The following is a 19,910-nucleotide window of genomic DNA, read 5'->3' as shown; positions in this document are numbered from 1 at the left end:
TTGCTTGAATTTATGACCTGGTAACAAAATTTTAGTTGATTAATTAGGTCAAAACGTGTTGCCCTATTTTTTTCAACCACTAATGGTCACAAATTTAAAATATAAAAGGTTTTTGTTGAAAAATCGAAGTAAAATAAGTCGGTGATTTCCTAAATTAAAATAACCTCGAGTAGTACTAAACAAAACTAATAGAGAAGGAGATGATTGCTCATTATATGTTTTACACTCTTCTTCTCCCAAAAGGTTGAATCCCCAACTTCAAGAGTCCCTTACCCTTCATCTGACAGAGTATGTAAAAGGATGTAAATCGCAGTAGCACAATGACTGATCAATATACAAGGCCAAATGTTGATACGCACAAAAATCTATTCGCTTTTGACATAAACTCCACACTACTGTTGTCGAATTTTGAACCTTGTTGTCACGTTTTACCTTCTTATTCTTGTTACATGCAAGTCTATGGTGGTTAAAAAGATGGACCACAAAACATGGGTTTTGGGCATATAAGATAGTTAGGTCGGGAGCTCCCATATTGTGGACTTATTTATGGTAAGAGCAAGGTGAGAGAAGAGTGTAGAAATGTTGGTAGTCCGTGATCCAATGATTGTGGCATGTTTGGATGAGGTGTCCAAATTTAATGTAAAGGTATATGAGTCTAAAAAAGCAAGTAGTGGCATGCATGCTAGGTTGGATCACATGTAAGTCCTTTTCTAGGTCAACCACAGGCCAAGCCAGGTGTGTGACTTACCGCCATTAAATAAATTAATAAAATACATAGAGATAGAGACACACACATGAATCATAAATATATATTTTTTGAACTTGAATATTTTTTTTTTAGTTTTTTAAATAATAATTAAAATATTTTTTTATATATAACTTGATATGTCATTGCAACATAACCGTCCATGTAAGTATTAATATTTTAAAATCAATTATATTAAATGTCAAATCATCAATTAAACTTGTTTTACTTGGAGTATCAAGTAAAATAAAAATAAAAAAATGCTAGCTAATCGCACAATTTTTGCATGTTTAATGTTTTATTTGTATACTTTTTTTTTTGTTTAATGGTCTAATTGTACGAGCCATGCATACAAGTTCGATGACCGATTTAACACTTTTTTCTAAGTTAAAATTAAAGTTACATAAGGGTACGCGGTTATAATAATTTTTATTCTGAACTAAACAAATTATATATATATATATATATATATATATATATATATATATATATATATATATATATATATATATATATATATGAAAAAGTTCAAATGCGACGAGACCCTCGCGGTTTTCATAATACATCAACAGTGTTAACAATATGCACCAATAGTGTAAGAAAAACACACAACAATGAAATGTAAAAATACATCAAAAATACACAACATACCCAAAAAATACACCATATACCTCCCTACCACTAATGGTGTATTTCCGAACACTGTGTGGTGCTTTTAGTCATACCTAATGGTGTATTGTTGGTGATGTGTACCTAATATGTGTGTGTTTTTATAGTGCATTTCATAACGTTGATGGTGTATATATATTTTGTTTAACTATTGGTGTATTCTGAAGACCGCCGCACGACCGCACCAGAACTAGCATATATATATATTCTTTTACTAAAATCATTGCTTAATATATGTCCACTAATGACGTAGCAATTGTAAACAAAGAAATTAAACTCTTTATTTTTGTTAACTATTGTGATTTTAGTTGACCCATTATAAATATATATAATAAATAAAAACTCTGTAATAATGAAATAATATAGAAAAGAATGCAATACAATAACAACATATTATGTTGTGAATATTAAAAAGTGACTTTTGTAATGAAATTAAATATAGTTGTATTCTATTGCAAAATGTTATAATTATATTATTGTACATATGATATCGATTAAAATTAAATATTAATTTCTATTTATAGGCCTTTCAAGGAAATAAATTTAATGCAAATTAAAGTTACTTGACTAGGGTCTCTTATTAGTGTAAAAACAAGAAATAATTAAAGGGTGATGACTTGCAAACAATAAAGTTCACATGGAAGCATGTGATGTTGTAGTTGAATTAGTGAAAAGACAGATAGATATATTATCATCTTTAGTACTAATTTGTGATGCCATGAGGCGTGCAAACATGAAACACAATTTGGTATGTAATTAGACCAAATTATTATTCATGCTCCTTAACAAATAAGCATTGCTTTTAACTTTTATGTTTGCTAGCTCTTCTTTATATTAGGTACTTTTTTGTTGCCCATTATATAAGCCATGCTTATACTATATTCTTCTTTCACCAATATCCATCCCTAAATTGCATTGGATTAAAAGGTTCAAGCTAAGTTATCTTATCCTATCTAATCCATAATGCATCATTATAGTTTGGTGCGCATGTATAAATTTAAACCTTTACACAATATAATTTAAATTTAAATATCATCCTCCTCCTATTTATCCAAAAAAAAAAAAAAAAAGTTAAAAAGAGATTCGGAGTGGAGCATGATTCTCATGTTCTAATGGTCACGAGTTCAATTATTGCCAACACTCTCTCATACTCAGTACATATCTTCATGTAGTGGTTGGAGTTAATCGATATAGCGGTGCAAACTCACTTCCCAAACCAATGTGGGACAATGGCCACTTTAAAGCTTTTCCCCTTCATTTTCGATCCAACTCAAATAGGTCTACTTTGAGAATCAATTTCTTATTCACCCATTATCCGTTTTGAGCGTACAATACATCAATTTCTTCATCTCACTACGAAGAACCCGAATCTATTTTTACCTAACCCAAATCAAAAATGGACCCCACTAATATTTATACCACAAAATAGTCACTTATCATGCTATTTTCCAACAGTAAGTAGCATTTATCTTACATTATAAAGGGATATGAGTTTGCATTCAAATATATCATACACATAAGGAAATTCGACGATTCAATGCTCTTAGCACCATCATGAGAAAGTGAATCGAGTTTAAAGAAATTGTGAGTGTCTGCATTGTGAATTATTGTGACAGGAATTTGAGAATTAGTTTTTGAATAAAAATTTCTTTACCAACCATATATAAAGTGTAACGTAAAAAATAAAAAATAAAAACTCTTTTTTTTTTTGGAAAACTTGACTTGGGAAATGCTATCAAGCTGTCGCAATTATATGTAGACTACAAACAAATCCCTTGTTAATTATTCAAATTGCTCAAAGCCTCAAAACCACAAGTTCCTTTGTTATTTGTTTTTTGCACATTTGATAATGATAAAGACAATCTAATTTGTGTTTGCCGTCCAGCTAAGCCCAATATTTAGGATAAGGTGTAATTGCATGGGGGAGTTAAGACAAACGCATTAATTTGATGAAAACCACTAATATATTGACATTCCAACCCTAATTATATGTGAAACAACAAACACTCCAACTCAACATTATTGTAATTGTAATTTAATTTCTGTCAATCCAAAATTATAAGCATGGTTGGTAATAAAGTGTAAATTAAATTTTGATGATATTCGATGTAAATATTTTAACATTTTAGAACCTCTAAAATTACCTTTATAAAAGTAATCTCAGATTGTCCAAACAACGATAAAATCAAAGACAACAAAGGAGAAGCATAAAAGCACTTTCACAAACATTAAGTAATACCATAATTAAAAAAATCGTTAGGTGCTCCTCATGAGGCGCATGGGGGCGTCTAGGGGTCCGTATATTTTTTATTTTATTTTTTTATTTTTTAGAAATTTATTTAAATTTTTTTTTAGTTTTTTAAGATTTGATAATTTGATAATTATAAACTATTTAATACTTTAATAGTTAATACTAAATTATTAAATATTAACTTAAAAATATCTACAGTTTGAACAATTTTTGCAAGTGCAATCTTTTAATACTAAATGTGAAAAATGTTAATACTAAATGTGCAAAATATTAATACTAAATGTGTAAAATGTTAATACTAAATGTGCAAACTTAGAAAAGTCTGAAAATGACATATTTTAGTGTTCACGTTTGCATAGTAAAATTGGTGATAATTACAAAAATGTCACTGTATTTTAAAAAAAAAAAATAAAATTTGATCTGATCCGTCCGATTTTTTCAAATGTAAGACTGAGATTGATTCTTATTTCGCTCCTAAGGACTTGTTCTCATTTGATCCAATACTTATATATAAAAATTTCTAGAACTTCTAATAACTTTTTACTATTTTTATTTCTAAACTAATAAATTTATTTTTTAAAAAATAACAAATTAATTATTTATTATATTTAAATATTATTTATTATTTTATTTTAAATATAACTAGCGAATTTTATTATTTTATTATGTGTAAGTAATTTAAGTATTATTTTTAAAAAATTTAAATAAGATAATAAGTGGTGAGTAACAGTAGTGAGCAACCGTACTTGGTGGGTTAGGAATGGATTTTAGAAAAGTCCACCCATTACGGGTAAGAATGAGGGATAGGTAAAAAAAAATAATAATAAATAAATAAATAAATAAATAAATAAATAAATTATAAAGTGAATCGGGTAATGGATGTTGCCCTCTCCAACCTACGCATCCCTAGTATATACACATAATTCATGCATGTGTGCAGTAGTGTATGTAATATGTCTAGTCTACTCACATAAATTGAAGAGAATAATTAATTGCACTTTCAATTCTATACATTTAGTCAGAGTTTCCTTTACCTTGTTAGCACTGTACTATCTTAATTAACTTCTTATGTTACGCTTCAATTACTCCCTTCATCACATTTAATGTATTCAAATGACAAAACTTTGACTTTATTTATTTATATAATTCAATTTTTTATGATATTTAGGTTAGTATTAGTATATAACTTTTATATATTTAGAAACTATATTAAAAGTATTATTAAATGCACCTAAAAATTTTAAATTTAAAAATTATTATAAATTAAAAAATTTTAAAAAAGTGAAGAAGAAAGAATTAGTCTGATCATTGAATACTAACATTGCAAGTAAAATAGAACATATGGAGTAAATTCTATCAAAACAAATTCAAATATTAGTCATTGACTATTATGGCATTGCCACCTTTAAGGGTGGGTGTCGGCTTGGCTCGGGTGATACCCGAACTTTATTTCGAATATCCAAAAATTTCAGGTGATATTTTTGACACCCGATATCCGAATCAAATTCCGATCAATTGGATATGTTCGGTTCGTGTGAAATTATTTTGGATTTATTACGGTTAGTTTCGATATGATACTCAAAATTGTCTTCAACTATAGTGGTTTTTCTCAATTTTGTCCTAAACGACTTTGGTGTCATAAAGTAGTCATAGACTTTTGTGTTATTGCTCAATATTGTCCTCCGTTAGGTAATCCGTCAAAAGGGTGTTAAGTTCATGGATAAATTAGTAATTTCAAATTTTGGTCTTCCATGCCCTTCCAGCGGTGAGTCTCGGACGATACCCTTTGAGATCCATTCTTCTACGAGCTTTGCTCACCAAGGTGAGTCTCCAGAGAACCAAATCAGCCGCCACCGCCGCCGTCACTCTCCCTCTCGCCGTCTTTCTCCTCCTCCTCCCCACGCCCATGCAGCCAGGAATTCCCAAGCACAGATTCACCGATGACGGTGCCGCGCTCCGCCTTCCGCTCACTCCTCCTCCCTTTTATTACTACAATTCCAAAATGACGATGCCCAGAGCTCCGGCCAGGGAGAAAAAGGTACTCCGGGATCCATTGTTCTACGAGCTTTGCTCACCAAGGTGAGTCTCCGGAGAACCAAATCAGTTGTCGCCGTCACTCTCCCTCTCGCCGTCTTTCTCCTCCTCCTCCCTATGCCCACGCCTTCTAGCTTCCACGGCCGGCGAGTGCGGCGGTTTTCCCGCTCCGGCTCCTCCTTCGATAAGGGAATGGAAGACCAAAACTTGAAATTACTAATTTATCCATGTACTTAACACCCTTTTAACAGATTACCTAACGGAGGACAATATTGAGCAATAACAAAAAAGTCTGGGACTACTTTATGACACCAAAGTCGTTTATGACAAAATTGAGAAAAACCACTATAGTCGAGGACAATTTTGGGTATTAACTCATTTCTATGAAATACCAAATATACTAAGTTATCTTATGTGCAAGGAGATTTTAGTGAAATACCAAATATACTAAGTTATCTAATGTGCTTAAATTATATAATTTAAAAGCAAAGAATGGATAGAGTGATAAGAGTTTCACGGGATTATTAGAACCTAAAAGACATGTTTCCTAGTGATAATGAACTTCCAAATTCAACCTACGAAGCAAAGAAGTTGTTGTGTCCGTTGGGTATGGCCGGACATTGAGAGGATACATACATGTCCAAATGATTGCATATTGTATTAGAAAGAATACAAAGACTTGCATGTGTATCCAAAGTGTGAGTCATCACGTTATAAAAGGAAAAATGTTGATGATGTGTGTGAGGATAAGAAAGGTCCACCAACGAAAGTATTATGGTATTTACCCGTAATACCAAGATTTAAAAGCATGTTTGCTAATCCAAGGGAGGCAAAATATTTGCAATGGCGTGCTATTGGGAGAAAAAATGATGGAAAACTAGGACATCCAGCTGATTCACCATAATGGAGGAATATTGAAAGGAGGTGGCATGAATTCGGTACTGAAAATAGGAATCTTAGACTTGGATTGTGTACTGATAAAATGAATCCTCATGGTAACATGAGTAGTCGACACATTACTTGGTATGTCCTTTTAGTAGTCTACAATCTTCCACCTTAGTTGTGTATGAAGCGAAAATACATCATGTTGTCGTTGTTAATATCAGGGCCTAAACAGCCAGAAAATGACATAGATGTATATCTAGCGCAACTTATTGAAGATTTAAAGATGTTGTAGAATGAAGGTGTGCCGGTGTATGATGCTTATAGTCGAAGTAGTTTTACCTTACATGCAATGATCTTTTACACCATAAATGCATGATTTTTCAGCTTATGGTAACCTATCAGGTTATACTACAAAAGGAGCTAAAGCATGTCCTCTACGTAAAGATGAAACTCATGTTCTATGGTTGAGTAACAATAAAAAGAATGTGATCATAAGTCATAGGACATTTCTCCCAATTGTTCATCCTTATCGAAAGAAGAAAAAAACTTTCAATGGAAAATCAGATACTCGAGTAGCTTGTTTGCCTTTAACTGGACATGCGGTTTATGAACGTGTTAAAAATGTTGATGCTGCTTTTGGCAAAACTTGTAAGACTACCATATTGGGAGCATTTAGCAGTTAGACACCGTCTTGATGTGATGCATATTAAGAAGAATGTTTGTGACAGCATTATTGGAACATTGTTGAACATTCAGGGAAAGACAAAAGATGGTATTAAAGCTAGAAAGGATATGGTTGAAATGAGAATACAGGAGAAGTTAGCACCACAAGTTTTTGTACCTGTTTAAATGGTGTCAAGGTTCCCTCTGGTTATTCATCGAATATTAAAAAACTTGTGTTAATGAAAGACTTTAAATTGGTTGGCATAAAGTCTCATGATTGTCATGTATTAATGCCGCACATGTTACCTGTTGCTACTCCGGATATTTTAAACCGAAACATGTTAGGCAAGCTATAACAAAACTTTTTTTCTTTTTCAATGCTATTTGTAGTAAAGTTGTTGATGTAGATGTGTTAGATGCTTTGCATGCGGATGTGATTGTTAGTTTGTGTCAAAATAAGCAAATTAGATATCAAAGTGCTGAGATATCTGCTACTGCTACACGATCCCCAATTGTTGGTGAAAATGTCTTTATACTTTTGGGTAAATACTGCAAGCTGCTTGTCAAAGCGTTGACACCATTTCCTGTTGAAAAAGAGTACATTGATTTGGATATAGATCATACGGTCTTCTATCATGCACACGTGAAGGTGTTTATGTGATGATGGAGGATATACATGATTTGTTGACAATGAATTGACTCGATGTCTCGATTATTCAAGTGTTTATGTTGTAAGTTTCAAATTGTTCATGTGTTTTATATACATTCTTTTTTTTTTTATGTTTATTGAAATTTCTTATTTGTTATTTTTCAAGTTTTTGAATAAGTTGTGTAAGCAGTTTGGAGTGACATCTATCGAGTTTGCATGTCCAACACAAATTTCAGCGGATATGGTTAATATAAATTGTCCTACAGTTACATCATATCTCATTCATGTCATGGACGAACACAGTGATCAGCAATTCATATTGGCACCGTATCAACAAGAGTAAGTCTTTTACTTTACTAATTTATATAACTTAATAACTTTATTTGAAGTGTTTGATATGTGTGTGTGTGATCATCATTGGTTACTGATCGTGATTTGCACACGTTCAAAAATTGTGTATAGTATGTGTTTGATCCTTTGACATTTGAGTGCACCATTGATGTCAAAGCTTTTGTGAATATGTAAGTAAAAACCTTATTATTAATATATGTATTTTAAATGTTATTATGTTATTTATAAATTGATATAAATGTTTATTATTAATATAGGACATTTCGATCTGTACTTGCAAGTAGACGAGGAACTAGCAGAACTATTAATTGGAAGGAATGCAAAGTATGAAGTTAAAATTAAAGTTTTGATATGATATTAACCTTAGTTTTTATTTAGTGTTTTAATATGATATTACCATGAATTAATATATATATATATATATATATATATATATATATATATATATATATATATATTATAGTATCCACAACAATCGGTAAGCGTTGAATGTGGATACTATGTACTGTGATACATGTACTACATTATTACTAAGCATTCAATGGCTGATTGTTTAGATGAGGTAAGTAATTTAAATAGAACTATATGTATAGTTAAATTATAATTTATCAATTAACATGTTTACTAATTTGATTAATTATAATTTTTTTGTAGGCATTTGAAGAAGCACCATAATTCATGAACGAAATAGATGAAGTTCGAGAGTTTTGGACGAAATACTTTATAGAAGAGTGTGTGTAATTTTATATGGTTTAAACATTATCTTTATTATTATTAACTTATGTTTATATTTTGTTAAAGAATTGTATATCTTGATATCAATTTTTAAATGTGTTGATTGTTATTATTGTGTTGATAGTATAAGTATATTGTAGTGATCTATTGTGTTGATTATTAATTGTGAAGTATATATAGTTTACAAACTATATTGTGATGATGTTTGTGTTTATAGTTATTAGTATTGGTTTGAAAATCATTATAAATAAATAGTTTAATTTGTTGTTATTTGTTTTGTAAATTTTTGTGTTGATTTGGTGGTTTTGGAAAAAATTTGTACAGGTTTTGAATAAATAAATTTTGGTAGTTTTCAAAATTTAAAAATAAATAAATATTTCCGCGACACCCTATGTGGAGAGGGTGTCGCAGAAAGTTATTATTTAAAAAAAAAAAAAAAAGAAAAAAAAAAGAGTTTCCGCGACACCCTCTTTTCAGTAGGTGTCGCGAAAAGTCATAAAAAAACAAAAACAAAAAAAAAAACACTTTTCGCGACGCCCGATACAGAGCGGGTGTCGCGGAAAGTGTTTATTAAAAATAATAATAATAATAATTCGTATGCTTTTCACGAAAACATACACTTTTTCAATCACCCCCATCCGCTACACTTGTATAGGTGTAGCCGATGTGCTTCTTTGTACTAGTGTGGTTAACACAATTATATATATATATATATATATATATATATATATATATATATATATATATATATATATATATATATATATATATATATGAATGAGAATTAAAATTGAATAAATATAAATACACAATAACCAACAACTATTAAGGGTAAATTTGAATTTTAAATGAAAATGCAATAAGCTAATATAAAAAGCTACTCCAAGAAACTTTTTCATTTCAACTTATTGGCATTAATAAGTAAAGTCAAATAGTTGTTTACAAACATTCATTTTAGTTATTTGACCAAGTCAAACAGTTAAAGTTAATCAAACATGTCAAATCTTGACTGATAAGTCATTATCCCAACATTCATTTAGTCCCTTAGGGAATACATCTACACCGTACATAATTCAGAAACTAAATCTATATGCACCGACCACAAGTAAGAAATTAAAAATGCTATTTCTTCTTAGAAATATTTTTAGTAGAGTTAATACTCATTTTGACGTCTCAACTATTAACTATTACTTAATTTAGTTACTGACGTTAAAAATGGCCTAATTTGATCCTCTAATTTGTAAAATCGTACTCAATTTGGCCCTCCGTTACAAAATTCATCCAAATGCCGTTAATTTGAAGGCCACAAGTAACGCAATTTTTCCCTTCAAAATTCAAATAGCTGAAGGGTTGAGAAAGTGGGTGAAAAAATAGTTGATGGACCATTTTTCCCTTTAAATTAACGGTATTTGGATGAATTTTGTAATAATAGACCAAATTAAGTGTGATTTTAGTTTTTACAAGTCTGAACTAAATTTGATAATTTTCAAAACCAAGAACTAAATTAAGTAATACTCAATAGTCGAGGGATCAAAATGAATTTTAATTCTTTTTAGTATGTAACACGAGTTGTCACAAAAACCTGTATGCAATTTTGATATAATTTCATTTGGGTTAAATCAAAGAAGAAAATTCAAATTCAAACAAGATATATTCCTATATATAAACTGGGTTGCAATTATTATTATTATTATTATTATTATTATTATAATAATAATAATAATAATAATAATAATAATAATAATAATAAATGAAGAAAAAAGTAGAGTAGATGGGGTGGTTTTGTTAATACAAAAGAAGGAAAAGTGCAAAGAATTGGGCATGTGCAATATCGTGGTGGGGTGAGGCTGCACGTGAAAATGTAAGCAAATGAGGGGCGGCCGTTGCTTGTTAGACTCGCTATTTTTTTATTTTTTTATTTTTATTTTTTGGCGTTTTGTGACAATACTTTTTATATATATATAACGCATTTATATCCCACCATATATGACTAATCTAATGAAATTTTAATGAGGTCCATATTTGAGATAATTCTCACAACATCATTATTGCATATACATAAGTTAAATTCTCAACATCATTTAAAATATGACAACACTTTAAATTTCGATCTTGTACCATTTTTCCTTGTAATACCTTTTCTTTTCTACTATCATATCTCATAGTATATTTTATAAGTTGAATAATAAATATTAAGAGAAATTTTAATCTTTATGTTAGCTTTGAATTTAAATGTAACTATGGAATATTGAGACACCAAGTTTGACCAAATTACTTTTTAAAAAAAAAAAAATTATAGTATCGAGAAACATGTCTTTTCCACGACACAACACTGAACACATAGCTAATTTAACTTAAATTTTATATTAAGTACGTAATTAATTTTTATTAAAAATGCATTTTTATTTATTTACTATTAGGCTAACCAATTCAATTCTTGTATTGTTTTTTAAAGAGTTACTAATAAAGATAATTATAAATTTTAGCGATTAAAACTATATTAAGTTTGTTTACATGTCATTGACACACATAATAGACTAGGGTCACTAGACAAACTACATTATTTTTCATTAATTGGAAAAACAACTCATTTTTGGCTTTAACTTTCAAGCACACAATTAATTCCAAATTTTCAATATTATTTGAAAAATATATATTTATCTAGATTAAATTAATTCTTATGTTTTAAATGAGTTATAATTAAGTGAGCAACCAAATCATTTTTTCTTTGGATAAAAGGAAAAAGAAAATTAAAGCACCTAAGGCTGGCTCATTTTTTCAGTTCCAATCAAAGCTTTTAAAATAACACCAATACTCAAATAGGTATGTAAGATTTAAGTATTTTACAAGTATTTTGCACATAATATATAAACAAATAATTAGCTGGCATGTTGGATTAGTCAACCAAATAATTGATGAATAAACCAATAAATAAGATATTGTTAACCACAAATATAAATTTAAAAAAAAAAAAAAAAAAAAAAAAAAAGAAGAAGAAGAAGAAGAAGGTAGTGGCTAAAATGGAGGGAATATGGGGAGATCAAACGTGGAAAAGGGATTATGTATACAATAAAATAAAAGAAAATAAAATAAAAAATACAAGAAAATAAAAGAACTCTCAATTATTAACAAAAGATTCTAAAAATATAAAAATAAAAAATATAACACCTCAGCGCAGTCACGAGCCACTTAGCCAAGGCTTATGACTGTTCTGAGCCAAGCCGGTCGGGATTAGCCGGTAGTCCGACTCCGGCACCGTTGAGAAGCCCTGTGAGAACGCTCATGGCTCTAACTTGCATCTCCAGAGCTGCAATATAATCAGTAGCTTCTTCTAGAAGATTCGGGAACGAGAGTTTCCGGCAACCGGGAACTAACCGCCCGAGAACTCGGGCCTTCCTTTGCAGCGGCGGCAACCTCTTCTTAGTCGCCGGTTTCTTCGGCCGGATATCGCCGGCGGCTACCACCTTGGCTCTCTTATGCTTTTTGTTGATCTGTCTGAGTCTCAAACTAAGCCGTCCGGTGAGAATCGCTCTGCTCCAGCGTGTCTTCCCCTTGGCGGCGACGGCGAGGACCTTGTCCGCAGTCTCCCGAACAGTGCGGCCAGCAACAGCGGGAGATGGCGCCTCATTTCTCCGGCGGACCTGACGGAGGGCCTCCAGAAGCTTCGACGAGTAGATCTGCTGCTCGTCCTGGGTCCTCCACCTGAGTACATCGACGCCGGTAGGTTGCGGCTGATTCTGGTCAGACTCGCCGATTTTTCTCCGCTTTTTCCGCGATCGGTTGGAGTTGACATCGGGATTCGCTATCGAAGACGATAACTCCATCATTCTATCAATCAGTCAAGTTTATATGCACAGTACTCTGCCTCTCTTCGTGGTATTGCAGGTTGAGAGAAGGATATATTGAAGATTCAAATGCTCCTGCAAATCAAAAGATGAGAATGTATTAGATTAGATTCTTTGCAGCTTTTCTTCACTCATGATTCTATAGAATAGAATTACTATCATACCTAATCAAGCAATCAAACACACATACTTTTCATATCCCTACATACGCACACGATTAATCAATCTTCTTCAAAGAGAGAAGATTTTGTTCATCATGAAGTAAATATACCTTGCTTTGTTTACTCCGGCAGCGGCGGAATAGGTGGTGGCTGCGCCGGTTGCGAATTGAGTAAAGGAAGGCTTGAACTGAAGAGAGAGAGAATGAGAGAGAGAGAGACGAATGGTGCGTTTTTGTAGTGGAAAAGAGGAGAGAGGGAGAGATAGAGAGAAGAACGGAGCAACCGTCCCACGCGTCCACCTTTTATTGCCCCCTCCTTTTCGGCCCTGCTTTCGTGCTTCCATTTTTTGTTTTTCTTGTTTCCACCCCTCTAAATTATATATTTCATTATTTGACCCTAATATTATTTGTAAATTCTAGGGATGTTAATTGCATTAACCGCCAAGCACCATGTGTTCAGATGACATGTAGTGACAATTCCCATGTGGGAGGTAAAGCCTCAATGAAGCCGTATACATAGGACCATGGTCATTAAATGAAACTGTATACTTTAATTTAGTATTGCTATAATGAAATTAATGTGTAGAAAATGAAGCTAAAAAATAAAGCAATATTGTCAAATGAAATTAAACTCTAATTATTAATTAGAATAATACTTACTTCATAGCATATACTATTACATGACCATGGTCCACAGTAAAATTTGCCAAATTTGTTACTCTAACCCTAAAACATTATATTATTGCACTTATTTGATGGGTTTAATTCGATTTTTTTATGTTCTAAAATTAACCTTGAACATTTTTATTTTTAATAAATTAACAGTTTTATATTAATAAAATATAATCTTAAAATCAAGATTATGTTGTCTAATGGCATTCAGGTTGGACTCTCATTTAGAAGGTTGTGAGTTCGAGCCTTTAGTGAAGGTGTTTTAGGATTTTTTGAGTATTATTGACTCTGTTAGAATGCAATATATGTCCTTACATACTTTCTCAACCTATTGAAGCACAAAAAGTCAATGCCTGGAGTTCGAACTCCAATTTTCAAACATAATCTTAAAAACATAAGTTAATCAATCTAAATCGCCAATTTTCAAACTCCAACTCACAAACATAATGCAAGTATGCAACAATTAATTGGAAAAGACATTTCTTTTATACCTAAAATATTAAATATTAAATTAAATTTAAATATAAAGCAAGAGCATAAAATACATATAATTCTCAAATGCAGAATTGTCAATAGAGTGGAAGCAAACCCAAATTATCAAATTATTGTGGGTTTGCGGAAGTGAAGAATGAGGACAAGGCTAGGGATTTGTTTTAGAGATTTTGATCTTTTAATTTTAATTTGGATATTACTATTTTATTTTAAGTAATCAGAGTGTGGCTTTTTTCAATCTTAACTGATCAGTAATTTTTTAGTCCTATCAAGTTAACCGTCAATTTCAGACTATTATTGACACTCTTAATAAATTATTTCTTCCATTGCTCTTTGAATTTAATTAGATTATGCAGTAATAATTATTCAAAGCAAAACATCACTATACTACTAAAACAAACAAACTGGTATCTATTAAACTTTACAGGAAAATGTTATTTGTATCAAATTTTATATACTAATAACATAACTAAATTTTGCAATATCTCAAAGACTATAATGGAATAATCTTCACTTTCAGTTCTTAATTATTAATTTGATCAAGTTTAGTCCTTCGTTTTTCAAATCAACCAAATTCAATTTAAAATATTCAAAATCCCCTCACTTGTATAAGGGTGAAGTTTGGTGAAATGTCCAAACAGAAAGGACATTTCAAATATTCTGAACTAAATTTGGCCGATTCAAAATGTTAAGCGACTTAATTTGATCAAAAAAATTAATAGTTAATAGTTAAAAATAAAAATGTGAGTAATTGATAGATGCAAAATAAGGATTTTGAAATGTGGTTTGTGGTGTGAAGGTGTCAAAACTTTTGTTGATGTGTTATAAAGTGTGTCATAATAATAATAATAATAATAATAATAATAATAATAATAATAATAATAATAATAATAATATATTATTATTATTATTATTATTATTATTATTATTATTATTATTATTATTATTATTATTATTATTATTATGTAGGTAGCTGGGTAGGGAAAAGGGAAAAATTAAAGCAAGCAAAATGATGTGTGACCTTCACACTTAGAAATCATGGTATTGGCTTAGCTTGCTTAACAAAACTAATTAAGATAAGAATATAATAAATGGAAAAGCTTAGTGAGCAGGCAAGAAGGCATATGTTAGTTGAATAGCCTTATCTTGCCTGTAAAGACAGGGTAAACCTCAAAAAAGAGTAATTAGGTCAACCTAATCCTTCATTTGGTACCATGTAATTATTGTTTTAGAGACAAAGGAGATGTTTGGTGACACAAAATGTCTAGTGTTTGTCAATAACTAATAACCATAGGGCAGCATATATATATATATATATATATATATATATATATATATATATATATATATATATATATATATATATATATATATATATATATATACACACACACGCGCGCACTAAACGATTAAATAATGTCCAATGAACAACAAAAAGTTAGTAAAATTAAATGATCAAAATAATTAAATAAATAAAAAAAAACACATAAGAATCTTATAAATATTAGAATATAACATTTTAATTTTTGACGATATGAAATATTATTATCTAACATAAATTTTTTTAAAAGACATTGAACATAGGGGTATTCTATTTCAAAAAAAAAAAAAAAAAAAAAAAAAAAAAAAAAAAAAACAAACAAACAAACAAACAAAAAAATATTTTATAGCAAATGTAATTAGTTTTTCTTATAATTTCTTTTGTTACAAATAGATTTTAATATGGATGCCTTAATAAATGAAATAGAAATTTTTTGTTGACAATAAACATAGAGGTATTCTATTTCAAAAAAAAAAAAAAAAAAAACAAACAAACAAACAAAAAAAAATATTTTATAGCAAATGTAATTAATTTTTCTTATAATTTCTTTTGTTATAAATAGATTATAATATGGATGCCTTAATAAATGAAATAGAAATTTTTTGTTGACAATAAAGCAATGATTCATATATTCCACATCAAATAAGATACAAATGAAAACTAAACTCTTTTACAATCCAAAAAAAAAAATTGAACTTTTATTTTTTTAAAAAAATTAAATTTTCAAATTAGAAAATCATTTGAAAATAGATATACAGTATTCATTAATTATATTAAATTATATGTATAGTAACTACATATGCACACATGTATACATGTTTTTGAATTTTACATAGTGAAGATAAAACTGACAAAAGTAAACAATATTGATAGTAAACTTGATAAGAAATTATAAATGTACAATATAGAGAGCACCAAATAAAAGTATTTAATGCCACTTATTATATAACAAGCATATTTTTAATTTTGGTCAGTTAAGGACTAATGTTAAAATAAAGGTGAAAAGAATAAATGTGAAGGGTATGTAAGATTGGAAAAAAAAATTGCAAAGGAACAATTCAAATAACACAAAGGCCAAACACGTAATAAAACTTATACTATTAACACAATTTTCACTCCAGCTAATTAAGGACTAATGTTAAAATAAATTTCAAAAGAAAGGAAAAATGTGAAGGGTAAAATTGAAAAAAAAAAATTGTGAAGGAACAACACAAATAACACAAAGAACAAACACTTAATCCAACTTATACTGCCAACATAATTTTCATTCCAGTTTAGGACTAAGACCATTGACTCTTATCAAATTTTATTTTATTTTATTTTTTTTTGAAAGTTACTGGCTCTATTACATTGTAGTATCTGTTCATATACTTTCTCAACCTACTGAAACACAAAGAACCAATAACGCCTCCACTGAGGCTCAAACTTATAATCTTCCAAATGGAACTTATTTATTTATATATATATTTTATTATTAGGTAGAAATATTTAATTATTTTACAACCTAGTCATTTACAATGTGTTGAATGAGAGGGCAGCAACAAGCTAAGTTCTACTTGTTGATTTCAACACTCCACCAAACATGCCAAAAAGATGTCTATCATCAATACATAAAAAGTGGAAAAATCACTGTTTCAAAGATTGAAGAGTGGCCATTAGATGACAAAATAACAAATTCATTGAACCCAGGGTTGAATTGAATATTGGCTATGGGTAAAAATTTTCCCATTTTTATAGGGAACTCACTTTTGTTGGTGGAAACCACAATGTGGTCCAAGAAACCACTCAGTTCGCTCCAAGAGGCACATAAGCTGGTCCAAAGAGAATCGTCACTTGTGAGAATCAAATCCGGATTATTTCAAAATTCTCCCAACAAAAAGAGCTCATTTGCCACTTAAGCTACCCTATTGGGTTATAGGGAACTCACTAACATGCTAGTATATATAGCTACATGTGAATAAAACCAAAACTAAATTAAATCAACCTCGTGATATATATATTGTTGGTCTGTTACATTATAATATATGTCCATACATATTTTCTCAAACTACTGAAGCACAAAGAGTTAATTTTTCCATTGGAGTTTGAACCCGTGACCTCCCATTTGTGACTACTTCTGAATTGATCATATTAGAAACTTGAAAAGCAAGGGAGGTGAAGACTAGAGTCATAGAGAAGAGAAAAGGAGAAGAATAACACATTACACATATTCCTTCTTTTGTTTTATGCATGTTATTTTAAGAATAAATTAATTAAATAAATACAAATTTTAAAACCATTAATTTTTTTTAAAAAGGTTATGAGTTGAAGATGTGGAGAAGCCCTATTGGATACAAAAGAAGGTGTTGGATAGCACTTATTGGTTGTCACCATAGGGTCAATGGAATTTGTTGTTATTCTTGGCAATGATTAGTGGGTGATGCACAAATAGAAAGGGGGTGAGGGGTTAGGGGGGGGGGGGGGGGGGGAGAGAGAGAGAGAGAGAAAGGCTAAGGGAAGAAAGCATGTGGTTGTTTTCATAGTTTTTCGTATCAATTGTTTTGGCCCTTGCTTTGAGGATTATAGACTGTGGAGAGGTTTGATCCACATTGCCTCGCCTTCAAAAAAAAATAAATTACAAAATAATAAATAAATAAATAAATAATGCCAGAATGGACAGCTTAATTGGTCACATGGGTGAAGTTTGGTCATTGGAATGAAAATTGGCTGTTTGGGAATATGACTCGTGATTGAGTCTCACCAAGCAACATAACCTCTCAAAGTTAGGACTCCTTGTGCTCAGTAAGTATATGTCTAGCAGCTGAATTATCATGATTTACACCTTTTCGGATGTGGTCCTTGGGATTGGGGATCGATTCAAGCTCTTGGGAACAAAAACATAAATAAATAAAATTATGTCATCTTACTTTCTTGAAAAACTTCGTTTTATTCTTTTTCTTTAAACCATTTTGCATATATATAGTTTGTGCCATTACTTTATTTTGCCTATTCATTATCATGGCATTCTCATTCCCTCTGATAATCACATTACATGTGAAATTGTTATCCCTTTTTGGGCTATCCCACTCTCCATGCCCAGCCAAACAATTCCTTCATATATTCCTGTAAAAGAAATGCATGCACCAAGACATGTTAAATTATGGCTTATTTAAAGATTCCATCTGGCCTGCCCACAACTTAATTCTCCAAATTTGTTCATGATGTCAACATTTTGTGGTTTGAATATATGCATCATAGCAGCTTGTACAAATGTCCATGTGAATTAACGAGTTTTTGTTGTATTCATTTATTATTGTTTAAACTATTTAACTATTTTTTTTAACCGGCTTGGTTGGCGTGAGTGGCCGTACAATCTCATCCTTTAATGGCCGTTTGGTTCACGGAATAGGCCGGGAATGACATAGCATTCCCAGTAATAGGCCTATTCCTTTGTTTGATAACCATTTCTATTACCAGGAATATTATTCCTGGTAATAGCCTATTACCTCAAATAAGGTAATAGTTATTACTAGCCCCCCCCCCCCCCCTCCCCCCGGGTATTAGCCTATTACTGAACGCTCAGGAATAAATTTTAGAATCTATTTTCTTTTTTACCCCTTTCTTTAACATAATTTTTTTATCCTATATATAAATTTATCCTATTTCACCACCGTCGTCACCACCACCACCATCGCCACAACCGTCGCTGCCCCCACCACCACCGTCGCCCCCACCACTGCCACCGCCACCACCGCCACCACCATTGCCGCCGCCGCCGCCGCCACCACCAAAACCACTAGAACCACCACCCAGTAGCACCATCGCCGCCGCCGCCACCACCACCGCCACCACAACCGTCGCCGCCCCCACCACCACTGCCACAACTGTCACCGTCACCGTCACCACCACCACCATCGCCCCCACCACTGTCACTGCCGCCACCACCATCACCACCATCGCCACCACCATCACCACCACCACCGCCGCCGCCACCACCACCACCACCACCGCCACCATCACATATTTTTATAAGGGTATTTATGTCTTTTAAAACATATTTCATTTCTATTCCTTAAATCAACCAAACACTGTAATATAATTCCTAAAGTCTATTCCTTCTGTGAACCAAACAATATAATATAATTCCTATTCTATTCCTTGCCTATTCCATTCCTTATGGAATAGCATTCCTATTACCTCAAAATTCATTCCGTGAACCAAACATGCTGTAAGAGGTCAGGAGTTCGAATCCCCTCTCGTTAAAAAAAAAAAAAAAAAAAAAAAAAAAAAAAAAAAAATCTAGCTAGTACTTTGTCATACTCAGGACACCTCACAAAAAAATTATTATCTACTATACTAATAAGAGCCCAAGGGAGTTAGGCCTATAATGGGTAGAAAAAATGGCGGTCAATTTTTTTTAATCAAATGAATGGCTCAGATTGATCAGATTTTAATTTTT

General features: G+C 31.2%; 1 protein-coding gene and 1 long non-coding RNA gene across 2 annotated transcripts; both read right to left on the bottom strand.

Moving 5' to 3' along the window:
* Window positions 1-12,014: 12,014 nt before the first annotated feature.
* Window positions 12,015-13,268, bottom strand: LOC109181992 (transcription factor bHLH149-like). The gene is made up of 2 exons (XM_019331987.1): window positions 13,099-13,268; window positions 12,015-12,902 (listed from the first exon to the last, which is right to left on the bottom strand). The coding sequence occupies exon 2, from the start codon at window positions 12,807-12,809 to the stop codon at window positions 12,183-12,185; it is 627 nt and encodes a 208-aa protein (XP_019187532.1). The 5' UTR covers window positions 12,810-12,902; window positions 13,099-13,268; the 3' UTR covers window positions 12,015-12,182.
* A 666-nt stretch (window positions 13,269-13,934) lies between these two features.
* On the bottom strand, window positions 13,935-16,893 carry LOC109181993. Its single transcript, XR_002054304.1, has 3 exons — window positions 16,857-16,893; window positions 16,134-16,137; window positions 13,935-13,987 (listed from the first exon to the last, which is right to left on the bottom strand). It is a non-coding gene; the product is annotated as an uncharacterized LOC109181993 (long non-coding RNA).
* Window positions 16,894-19,910: the final 3,017 nt, after the last annotated feature.

The sequence above is a fragment of the Ipomoea nil genome, unplaced genomic scaffold (assembly GCF_001879475.1).
Source record: "Ipomoea nil cultivar Tokyo-kokei standard unplaced genomic scaffold, Asagao_1.1 scaffold1043, whole genome shotgun sequence".
In the NCBI taxonomy this organism is placed as follows: domain Eukaryota; kingdom Viridiplantae; phylum Streptophyta; class Magnoliopsida; order Solanales; family Convolvulaceae; genus Ipomoea; species Ipomoea nil.
This window is presented reverse-complemented; position numbering and strand designations above follow the sequence as displayed.

What these genes read in the sequence shown, in the direction of transcription:
- LOC109181992 (XM_019331987.1), bottom strand. Translation starts at nt 12,809, where the DNA reads ATGATGGAGTTATCGTCTTCGATAGCGAATCCCGATGTCAACTCCAAC.